At 31.9% G+C, this 13,063-nt stretch overlaps 1 protein-coding gene across 4 annotated transcripts in view; it reads left to right on the forward strand.

Moving 5' to 3' along the window:
• The window catches only part of LOC111705062 (protein boule-like), a 45,866-nt gene extending 38,247 nt beyond the window's left edge, over nt 1-7,619 (forward strand). For 2 of the 4 annotated variants that reach the window (XM_023477494.1, XM_023477495.1), the window contains exons 11-13: nt 71-158; nt 582-667; nt 7,290-7,619. In XM_023477494.1, the coding sequence (XP_023333262.1) occupies nt 71-158; nt 582-667; nt 7,290-7,604 (489 nt within the window). In that variant the 3' untranslated portion in view covers nt 7,605-7,619. Of the gene's footprint in view, nt 1-70; nt 159-581; nt 668-2,304; nt 2,369-3,618; nt 3,716-7,289 lie in introns of all 4 variants that reach the window. The other 2 variants (XM_023477497.1, XM_023477496.1) reach the window with 2 other exon arrangements.
• The last annotated feature ends 5,444 nt before the right edge of the window (nt 7,620-13,063 follow it).

Below are 13,063 nucleotides of genomic sequence, written 5' to 3' on the forward strand. Positions count from 1 at the left end.
CATTCCAATCGATAAATGAAGGATCACTCGAAATTACATCTACAGTCCCTTCAAGTCCTAATTGTATTAGACGGCTGTTGCTGGAGGAACCCCAACTGGTTCCAACCATGCAGCTGCTTGGAGATGGGTCAACCCACAGACCACGACGACTACGCCAGGTAAATATTATAAGTCAATTTCAATTTTTTCACAGTTTTTAAATTCACAATCTTTAAGCCATAAACGACTTTAATTATATAGAAAAAAATCTATAATTTTATAAATGATTTTGTTGATATTGAAATATGACTAAGTCTAAGAAGATATCGTCATCGTTGAAGTTCTATCGGAGACTCATGAGCCTTAACATCAAAGATATTTTAAATATTCTGGACTGAAAACCATTAATTTTTATAGACATCAATATCATTTTATAAATTGATAGATTGGCATATTTCTTTAAGGTTTAGTGCAGTGCAGATGAAGGATGTTTGGTGTTAAATATAGTGGCCCCAAATAAAATTTGGTTAATTTGAAAAGGGGCTCTGTGATGAAAAACGATCCATGTGAATAAAACTCTGGTAACTATTTGTAATTCTTAGGTCCTTGTTCCCAGTCCCCTGGATCAAACCAGTCCCTGTCTACTCAGGCCGGTCAGCAGATCAATCAGGCACTTAGCTTTACTCAGGTAGGAGTACAGTACAGTACAGTAAAGTACAGTACAGTACAGTACAGTACAGTACAGTACAGTACAGTACAGTACAGTACAGTACAGTACAGTACAGTACAGTACAGTACAGTACCCTTCTTCTTCTTCTACAAACACGCTTTTAATCATTAAACACTTGGTTTGCAATCTGTTTTATATTTAAGAAATATTAATACTTGGTTTTTAAACGTCGAAGGAAACAAATATTTACTTTCAAATTCTTTAAATTCACTTTGGACTATATCGGTAGTTCCCCCGGAGAAAAGTAACTGATCAGGAATGTCATTTTTGAATAGAGGTTCGCTTGATATGATGCTTACAGTCCCTTTAAGGGTACCGATATATTACTTAAAGGGACTGTTAGCGTAATTTCAAGTGACCCTCCTTGCAAAGAGGATAATGTCCGATTTACAACGGTACCCTTGAAACCTTTATGTGTTCGTCGAGTACAGAAATATGTGTGTAAACAAGTATCTATAAATCTGCTTGTATTATCAGCTGCGGATTCAGATACGTTTACACTTTTTACACACGCATCTTAAAGGGAGTGTTCGCGAAAAATGAAAGGGGGTATAGGCTTACAGCGAAAAATAAGCGCTTTTGATCGCTACCAATCTTACTTCTCTCTGTTGCGTCTATAGGGAGAAAATTGTTAAAAACGACTTATACTGAAGAACAAATTCAGTAAGTTGCAACATTCAACTTGGATCGTAAAATAATCAATTTAATTCAAAATAAATCATTCAGATATTACAAACAATAGTCATCAATTATTTTTCGAAGCATTCGTATCTAGTTAATATTTCTAAATTTTTTTTAATTATGTTTTTTAAAAATAATATTTCACTGGCGCTGGATTTTCGAACATTCCTGGAAAATATGAAAATGTCGTTTTCATTATCAAAAATCCTCGAAACAGGAATAAATGTTTTTTAAAAGTTTATAAACACCGAGTTTAAATAACTACTTTATTACTAAATTTAAAATCTAAATTTATCAAAAACGTAAATATATTCAATAGATAGATAGGTACCCGTTTGTTAATTATCTTGAACATACGGATGGCACTTCCATTTAATTTTAATTTCAACAATAATGAGATTCTTGTGGTCCGTTCTGTTTTGTATTTAATTTCAACAATAGTGGGATTCTTGTGGTCCGTTCTATTTTGTATTTAATTTCAACAATTGATCTTGGGATACTTTCCTTTGTTTACAGATTTAGAAACTTTGTTTTCAAAACTTAGGTGTTTTCTGAACGTTTTTATTTTACTTCCTTATAGTCTCAATTCTACTGTAAATGAAATGATAAAAAAGAAAAAATATTTTTGTACACTTATCTTATCAAGGGAATAAAGTTCTTTTTTTTCTGCAGGTTTTTCAATAATTTTAAGAACATTTTATATAAAGATGTTTTAATTTAGTAAACAAACTTTTTATACCTCTTTCTGTAAACATTAAATCAATGATTCATATTGTTTTTATGATGATGCGGGATGTTATCTTACTTAATTGCCCCTTGGGTATTAATCTTATTTATATTTCTCTTAGGATTTTTTCCATTTCAACCGTTATGAATAACAATTACTGCTTTTTTTTGTAAATAATGATTATTAGACGAATTCCGGGTATGTTCCCTTAGATGCATTCCACTACTTTACAGGGGGATACCCAGCACCAGGAAAATTAGGATAAATTAAACATTTGTATGACTCCATTTCCGTTAATTTTTCTTATACGCGTTTACGACTGTCATTAACTATGTAATAAAGTAACAGTGACCAGATTTTAAATGGAAAATGTCTTTTTTCATAAATTTGTGATATTACAAAACTTCAATTTTTGTTTATTTTAATTAATCTTAAACTTGCTTCTTATTATCTGTCAAATTAATCATAATTAGAATTAAATTATAGGTGTTACAAGCTATAAGGTCTCGCTTCATTAAATAATATACAACTTTATAGGGAGAGACCGGCGAGACTGGAAGTTGAGCTAATTGCAGTATTGTTAAGAAACTTAATGAACTTATATCATTGAAAATAAGTAATTAAAATTTATTTAAAATATCGAAGGTTTATGCAAATTCTTTCAGGCTAGGGTAGCTTGTTGGATGTTTTCTTTATTTTAATTGTTAAAACGACATTTTGAAGAAATCTGCTAATGAAATATTAGACACAGCAAAGGAAATTATGTTAATGAAATAATCGATTCTACGGTTCTAATATGGCTTTCATCGATCGTTTCATTTAAGAAATATGTCCCCAAAGAGCAAATTAGTCTTAATTTAGTTTACATGTTTTGTCCGGGTTATTAAATAATTGTAAAAATGTTTCTTCTGCTGACTGAAACAGCTGGTGAAATATTACAAACGACTTAACGCTTTTATTTAAAATTGTACACCGTAAAAATGTCTCATAGTTATCAATGAATACTTAAGGTTATCTCTACAATACTGCACTTTCAGCTGAACTAGATTGTCTAGCCGGTCTTTCCCTTTGAAAGTCTTATCAAGATGACAATTTTTAACAGATGAAGGAAGATTTATGTTACAAAATTTAAATTTTACAATTAAAGGCGATTCCTGTTGGGTGAAAAGAGTAAAAATAAAGTGTCTTATGTTTAACCCTCTGTAGCTCTTTATATTAAACTTGGATATGGGATATATTTTATTTTAACCCATTTAAAACTAAAGTAACAGTTGGAAATCCAATAAAAGTTACAAGTAGACCTATCTATAATACCAACAATTCAACTGCAACTTTTTAGATTATTTTTTAAAGAGACAGTAGATGTAATTTCAAGTTACCACAATTCTAAAATACAATACAAAAATTTTTTTTTAGTAGTGTTCGAATAGAATATGTTATTCTTGAAATAATGTCGCTAGTCCCTTTAAGACTATTTTTTATCCTTGTATCGTGGTGATAGGGATGGGTTTATCTTCTCTCCCACATCCGGGATTCATAGTTCCGGACAGGAACTACTAATCTATCAACTCTCTTCTAGCTTTTTATAATATTCAACGGTAACCAAGGTGTTCATTAAAGGGACTGTTCGTGCTTGTTAAAAGGGGGTATAAAACAAGTCAGATAATTGTATCGAATCTATTCTTGGCCCTTTTTTAAGACTACCAATATTTTGTTTTGAGTCGGACAAAATATTATTTTTCAACTGCAGGGTATATTGATAAAATTTGCGATCTCTATTCCATGGGATGTTAGTTTCATAACAGGTTTAAACCCCATTTCTGTCACGTTGAGTGTGAGAACTGAGCCAAATCGCGTTTTTTTCAAAAAATTCGGTATTAATGTTGATCCAAACCTCACAGAGTAAAAACATAGGTGTTAGTTCCACAATTTTTAAAAGTACATTTCGGTCTGGGTTGACCCTCTTCAGTTCTTGTGATTTATTTCTGTCATGAAGATTAAAAACTAACTGTATTCACAAAGAGTTTACTTGTAAGATCTACGATTGTTATGATTGTATATTTCCGTTCTGCTATAGTATCAATTATATAATACCGGCAGACTGTCTTATGTATGCATCATTAGTTTTCTCAAGTTGATATAGACATATATATATTTAGATATCATATATCTAAGTATAATAATATTTGTATTTAAATTCTGTCAAACAACAAAGCAACAAATTGTTCCCTGTATCAAACCGTCTGCGTTAAAGAATTTAAATAAAGCATCAAAAAAGCTTACTAAAAGAAGCGCGAAGCGCTGAACATCATTGGTTTGGCACCCATGACGACATTTTATCAATATTATGTGTCTTGAAATTGTTTAAAAGCAAATGGTTTTAGCAGTAGGTTGAGAATCAACTTGTTAGGGTAAATGGGTCTGTTTACAGTGCACATTTGATATGTTTTTTGTTCATAGGTCTATTTAGAATCTAACATGAGTCTTAATATTCCACAATTTGATGGGTCTCACTGTATTATATACAGTTTGATATGGTACAATTTTTTGTTATGTTTAAAACACTAAATTAACCCAGAATTTAAAAAAAATATATAAATAAAAAAATGAATTTGAAAATAGATGATAAGTAAAAATAAAACTTTGAAAATGATATAAAAAATATGAATTTGAAAATAGACGATAAATAAAAATAAGAATTTGATAATAGACGATGAACTAAAAAAAGAAATTAAAAATAGACGATGAATAGAAATAAGAATCTGAAAATAGACAATGAATAAAATTAAGAATTTGAAAAAAGATGATGAAAAAAAATTAGAATTTGAAAATAGACGATGAATAAAAATAAGAATTTGAATGTTGATTTTAAAATGCTATTGATGCATGCAAGCCCAGCAACTGCATTTTAATAGAAATCCTTAAATCTAGTTTATTAGGCATAAACGCATATAGTTGCATTCACTGCAACTTTAATTAATATAACAGGCATGTCCCATAAACAAAAGGAAATAATTTCAGTTTCCTTTCAGACAGGGGTTAGATGTAACATTATGCATTGTTTCAAGAAATCTTCTAGTCCACATTTTTTTTTAATAAATTTAAATAGGAAAGAAAATTTTGACATGTTTTTTGACCCTGATTGATACTTCTTACTCAAAAACTGATTTATTTTAGCAAAAACAGAGTTAAAAGTACATAAAAATATTATACCTAATGTTTCAGGGAAATATCATTGGGGGAGGGGGAATCATTTTTCAATAACATTTTTATCCCTGTAAATTTATGAAAAATGGCCGCTGGAGAAAATGGGAAAAAGATTTATGGATTTAAGGAAATCTTGTTAGTTGGATGAAGCTACAGCGGGAAGATTGATTTGGACAGTTGGTTGCATTTTCTATCTCGAAACAATAAATATTATTCACAAGAGAATAGACCCGCCTTGAACCATACAAAATCAAAGGGGTACTTATATCTATCTATAAGATAAAGCTCTTCTTTCATATTTATTTGTTTGTATGTTAGCAATAGCTGGCCAAACGGCTGGACCGAATGGCCTGACATTTTTTGAAGGAACCATTGAGTACCCGGGGATAACATAGACTAAAAAATTCGAAATTATTTCTTTAAAAATTCGAATTTTTTTCAAAATTCGATTTTTTAAAATTTCCCGGTCAACGTTGGCACTTCACCTAGTTTAGAATAAAAAAAGCAAGTTAAACCAAATCAAAAATTGGGGGAATTAAGGAGGAAAATTATCAGTTTTAACAGGGAAGATAATAATTTTTGGGTAAAAGTATAAAAACGGCGAAAAAGAACTTGATGGTTGATGTCCAACTTTTCTTATATCTACTCTAAATCCTCTTTCAGTTTAATGAATTATGACCAATACGATTAAATCTTTTTGAACTAGTCTTTCTTCGCTCAAAGATTGGTTTCCCTAAATTTTCCATTTGTAATATGATGCTAGCTTGTTAAGATAAATTTTTTTCCATTAAATAACAAACTTTCTCAATATTTTAAAGCGGAAATATCAAGTTGAAGTTGCAAAAATAATATTTGTTTGATCAGCTCTTGTGAAAATATACGACAGTTTGATGTTTATCGTACTCCACGCTGCAAGTAGGTTTATTACATCCAACATACTTTTTTAAATTAATGAAGTAAAAAAAATTTAATTTTGAAAATAAAAACTAATTTTGAATTGTTTTCGCATAAGTCATCCCATGGGTTCCCTAAATAAAATTCAGCCAATTTGGTTTAGCTGTTTGGCCAGCTATAGCTAACATATAAATATATATATAAACAAAGAGCTTTATTGTATAGATTGAACTTTGCGATATTGCCAGAAAAGTTCATATTTTGAGTTACTGACCATTTGAATAAAGTGAAACTTTTTATGTAAACTGGTTTTAAAAATTTCAATACAAGATAAACTCCCCCCCCTCCGCTCCATCCTCCCCCTCTCTGAATGGTTCAGTAAGTTTTAGCAAAAAAGAAGAAAAATGTTAAAGTGAATCCTTAACCATTCATTATGTTAGACGTTTAATTGTTGTTATTTTCTTACAGTAGTGGGACCGTTTTAGTGATTTCATTGATTTGTCTTCTATGCTAAAAGATTGCAATATATTTGTGAAGAAAAAAATCTGATTTTTTGCAGTAAAATATTAATCAATGAATTATAGTTCTAATAAAAAAAAACTGGTTTCTTTGACATGAACTTTTTATTTTTGTGTAAAAATATCCTGATCAAACCCTATGTTGCACTACAATATATTTCAAGATTCTCAACATGGTTAAATTTTAAAATATCCCCAAGTTTTGTTTTACGTTTAAAAAATACGAATTTTTATGTCCGTAACCTGTAAAACCTATACTCTGTCTGTATTTTATTTGTTTAATCATTGACAGAACATTTCCCTCTTTGACACATCTAAACTTGATTTTATTTTTAGCTTTAGAAACAAAATTAACTTGAGTTAATTATACTTTTTTTTACAAGTTTTGTTATTGCATGAACATTAGCTTAGTTTAACCCCATATATAAATGTAATTGCTTGTAATTCTCTCTTTAAATGCATGTTATTGTTTACCGTATTTGATATTTTTATTTTTCTATGTTAATGTTAAGAATATTTTCAGATAACTAAAAGTATTGCCATGTATTATCAGGAATCAGGAGTATGGGGTCCTGCCACCACCTACCCACAGCAAACTCAACAATCTCTAACCAACACTCAACCTGTGTTTATCCCTCAAACCTCGGTGTTTACACCAACTACGCCCCTATACCCATCACCCACCCTGGGAGCTCAGTATCCTCCGGTCAACATGTTCACTGTCCCTCAGCAGACTCTCTACCCGGCACAGCAGCAGCTGATGGATCAACCCTTCACTCAGGACGGGTTCAGTCAAGAGTCGTCTTCGTTTCCTGACTCCAGTAGCGGTCAGAATACCGGGGATGCCTCTATTTATCAGGTAACGTGAATTTTAAATACCCGTTCAATTAGGTTTGGTTTACTTTCTACTCTGTGGCGTATTATGATAGCTCTGGAACATGTTTTTGTAAACAAACAATGCTAACTTTATTCTCATTATTGCGACGTTAAAAGGTCCGGATAGTTTGGAACTTCTCAATAGTTTCAAATCATTGACAAAATTCTACCAAACGTAAACTGTTTAGTTTAATAATATTTCAATGTTTCGTCTCGATCGTTGTCTTCCTTTCAAAAATTTAAAAACAAAGCTATTTTAACATCTTCACCTTGCATATGCTAAAAATATGTTATAATTAATGTAAAAGTATCTTTTATAAAATATTATAATATTTTGAATTTGATGTTTGTGACCGATATGCAGTAGTCGCATTGATTCATATTCTCACGCCCAGGCGTTTTTTTTAACGTGACACCGGCTTGCATATCCTAAATGTTTTTGCATTTGTTTTGAATTTAATTCGTTTTTGAGCTATCGTAGAATGTAAATAAACCTTATACTTCTTTCCTTAGTGATACTGACATTTCTCCCCCCGTAGAGTATTTCTGATTATAATTAAAGGGTTTGTAAGCGTAATTTCAAACGACCCTCCATGTAAAGATGGCAATGTCCGATTTACAACGGTACCTTAACCTTTGATTTTTTACCAAACTTTTGATAAAACGATAGGTTTTTTTGAAAGAACAATTTTTCAAACAAACTTTTGACAAAACTATATTTTTTTCAACTGCAGAACTAATGATTTTACTGAACAATCGATTTCAATGAATGATCGTTCAATTAAATAAAACGAACGAAATAGATAGAAAAAGAACGAAAATTTTGAGACCGACTCGAAATAAAATTTTTTTGAACGATTGAAAAAAACGAACTTAATGGGTCGTTTTCGAAGATGAACGAACAACATAAATAAAACGAATGCGATTATCTTTAATTTTGTGTAAGTAGATTGAATCTAAAATTTCTAAATCGATCTACAAGAAAGAGATGCATACACTTAGCGGATGACTTATAATGTTTGGTGCTAAGAATTTTTAGTTTTTATGAAAACTCGTTTTATCGAACTTTTGAAAACATTTCCAAATTACGAAAAATTTAATTAAATTTATGAAAAAATGTTCGGATATTAACGTTATTTCGATCAAAATGTCCGCNCATACAATCTGCCACAAATAGTATCTTACAACATACAATCTGTTACAAATAGTATCATACACCATACAATCAAATAGTTTTTCCATACAATATGTCATAAATATTATCTAAGTCCATAAATTCTGCCACAAATCGTGTCTATGCGACAAAGGGAGGCCCTATGACTGCCACAAAAGTTCCAGAAGAACCCCTAAACCAAGGCACTGCTGATGGTTCAGTTCCTGCTGCTACTGGTCAAGCTACTACTTCTGGTCAAGCTGCTAATGAAGCTGGAGGCAACATGTTCACACAAATCAAGGTGAAAAATATGACCTGTCTAGAGGGTAAGGAGTGCTCAAGGTCTAATTTAATGGTGTCTTATGTCAATTTTAAAAATCTAATTAAGGAGCTAGATGCTTTTCAGGCTCCCCCGTGTCGTGTTCGATTCAGAATGGTACCCTTCAATTTTTTTTTAATAGAACTGTGTAAAAGTCAAGGTGTCAACAAAAAGTTTCATATATTTTCTTTTTGCTGTTTAATTCTAAAAAAAAGGAGATTTTGTTAACACATTTAAACGTGAACTTTTACAAAAACAAGATGATAGATTTTTACAGGATTAGAAAGAATTCTTGAAAACCTTTTTTGCTTTGTGAAAAGGAAAACTGTATTTTAAACTGCATTGAACTACAATTGTTTTCAGCTTATCACGTAACATCAAAAGAGACTGATCTGAAATATATTCAGTGAGGTTTCACTTTTTTATTAAAGGAACTGTAAGTGAACTTCCACTTACAGAGTGGCATGTCAAATTTACAGCAATACTCTTTAAACCTTTGCTTGATCAAGGATTTCGTAGATATTTGTTTATATATAGCGGGAAATTAAGTGCCAAGACCGTACGAGTGTACACTAGCATGTAGAGTACAGTGTACACTAGCATGTAGAGTACAGTGTACACTAGCATGTAGAGTACAGTGTACACTGTAACCTCAAGACTCAATCTTCAGCTAACAAATGAGGACCTCATCGTTGTTCGAACAAAGGTTTTAAGGGTACCGTTGTGAATCGGACATGCCTCTCTATAGGCCCGTAGCCAGGGGGGGTGCAAGGGTGCAGGTGCACCCCCCTTTCTTCTGAAAGGGGGGTGCAATGACGAATTTGCACCCCCCCCCCCCTCCCATATAAAAGAAATTGTTTTTCATAATTTTCTAAAATCTNGCTCCCCCCCCCCTCCTTGAAAATCATTTTCCCCCATAATTAACGGTTTTATTCGCTGAATTGGGAAAGATAAATGATTTTTAGAGCAAAATTGATAAATTTGTGTTAAAAGTATCTTAAATTAGGGAAAAAGTTGCCTTTTGATATCAAATTTTTAATTTTCCCCAAATCATCAACAATAATTTTTTCCGCTCGAGGGGGGGGGGTAATTCTTTAAAATATACATCACTGTGTTGTACAGGAGAAGCGAGGATGCCGGGTCTAGGTTCTCTAACTACTACCCGGAGAACAGGTTTACCTTCCCCACCTCGGGACCTCTAACTCCCATCACACCGTCGGTAGAACCTGCACCTGGTTCCAAGACGGGCTATACGGTTCCTCAAACTCCCAACACGCTCACCAGCAAACAGTTCTTCCATTCAAACCAGGTCAAGTTATAGCAGGGGAAATGTTTAAAAATTACCAGGGGGTAATTTTTATATGATAATAGCTTGGAAACCCAGATTATCCTGCAAATAAATTTTCTCTATAAAAATTTAAAGTGAACTTGTTCAAATTAGACGTTTTAAGCGAGCTAAGAAAATTCTCAAGTCGTAATATGAAGTAATGTATTAGAAGTTTCGGAACCTACCTTTTTATATGTCAAATGTCAATCTAATTGTTGTTCGGAGGAAAAAGCTCGTTTGATTCTTCCATTGGAAACCAGCCATAGGAAAAATACTTTAAACAATACACACCATGGTCCATCGTTAAATTAAATTTAAAGTAGTTTCAAGCGACCCGCCATTTTTAGTGTGGCGTGTTGGATTTTACTAAAATGCCCTTTAAGAGTTTCTTTAAACAACGATAAGATAAGAGCCTCTTTAAGCTCGTAGATTGTGTGTAAAGAATTAATAAGTAATGCAATATGGAGTTCCTACATGAACGAAATTAATAATTATGCATTTTTAAAAATATTAAATTATTGCATCTTTTGGAACAAAATATAAATATCATAATTAAGAGCACATTAGGAGAGAGTAAAATTTTGGATATTATTTACAGAATTACAAGATATATATTAAATATCCCGTAATTTTATTTTATCTTAAATTAGGAAACTTGAAACATTTTATCCGTCGTCTGTTCAATTTTGTCCTTTCAAAATTAAATGAATCTAAATTTGTTCACTTCAAAATTGAAAAAAAAACTTCATGATTCAGTTAGTTGTGCGCCGTGCAGGTTCGAGGTTTAGGAAGCCTTATAAAAGATTTTGAACCTGATTTGTATTATCTTTCTTTACGGTTTCAATCACATCTTAATTAATCCTTGATTGTTTTCTTTTCGGCCGCCAAGATCCAGTTTTTAAGAGGGATCCGCGGAAAATAAATGAAATGTATGCCTTACTTTCCTCCTAGAATCCATCCATCAGTTGTATTGTATTATGATGGATCAGGTTTAGACTACTTTATGCAGAAACTCCTTCTAAACCTCCCCTTCTACATTCATAGATACAGTACCATACAGAAGTCATAGATATAGTACAAAACAGACTCATAGATACAGTACATTACAATACAGACTCATAGATACAGAACAGTACAATACAGACACATAGATACAGTACAATACAGACTTAAAGATACAGTACAGTAAAGACTCATAGATAAAGTACAATACAGATTCATAGATACACTTTATTACAATACAGACGATCATAGATACAGAACAGTACAATACAGACACATAGATGCAGTACAATAAAGACTTATAGATACAGTACAGTACAGACTAATAGATACAGTACAATACAGATTCATGGATACAGAACAGTACAATACAGACACATAGATACAGTACAATACAGACACATAGATACAGTACAATACAGAAGTCATAGATACATTACAATACAGACTCATCGATACACTCCAATACAGACTCATAGATACAGTACATTACAGTACAGACTTATATATACAGAACAGTACAATACAAACACATAGATACAGTACAATACAGAAGTCTTAGATACATTACAATACAGACTCATAGATAAAGTACAATACAGAAGTCTTAGATACAGTTCAGTAAAATGCAGACTCATAGATACAGTACAATACAGAAGTCATACATTACAATGCAGAAATCATAGATACATATACAGATTCATAGATAAAGTACAGTACAAACTCATAGATACAGTACAATACAGACTCATGGATACATTACAGTACAAAACAGACTCATAGATACACTGTGCAATACAGACACATAGATACAGTACACTACAATACAGACTCATGGATACAGCAAAAACAGACTCAACTATACAGTACAATACAGACTCATAGATACAGCACAATACAGACTCATAGATACAGTACATTACAGACTCATTGATACAGCACAACACAGACTCAACAATACAGTACAATACAGACTCAACGATACAGTACAACACAGACTCATAGATACAGCACAATACAGACTCATAGATACAGTACATTACAGTACAGACTCGTAGATACAGCACATTATATATTGTCAATGAACTGAGTTAATTACTGATACCTTTGTAAAACAGATTGTCTATAAATAGAGTGTTGCTGACACCTCTGTAAAATTGATTATCTATGAATTGAGTATTACTGATACCTCTGTAAAATAGATTCCCTATGAATCTAGTATTGCTGAATACTCCATGAATAGAGTATTAGTGATACTTCTGTAAAATAGATTGTCTGTAAATTGAGTATTATTAATACCTCTGTAAAATAGATTGTCTACGAATAGAGAATCAGTGATACCTATGTACTACCTCTGTAGAATAGATTGTCTATGAATTGAGAATCAATGATACCTCTGTAGAATAGATTGTCTGTGAATTGAGTATCAATGATACCTCCGTAGAATAGATTGTCTATGAATTGAGTATCAATGATACCTCTGTAGAATAGATTGTCTATGAATTGAGTATCAATGATACCTCTGTAAAATATATTTTCTATGAAATGAGTATTCAATCTTGTTTATACAGGGAGAAAGGTAATTATCTACTCATCCCCTTATTCATACAGGGAGAAAGGTAATTATCTACTCATCCTCTCATTCATAAA

The sequence above is a fragment of the Eurytemora carolleeae genome, unplaced genomic scaffold, assembly GCF_000591075.1.
Source record: "Eurytemora carolleeae unplaced genomic scaffold, Eaff_2.0 scaffold18, whole genome shotgun sequence".
In the NCBI taxonomy this organism is placed as follows: domain Eukaryota; kingdom Metazoa; phylum Arthropoda; class Copepoda; order Calanoida; family Temoridae; genus Eurytemora; species Eurytemora carolleeae.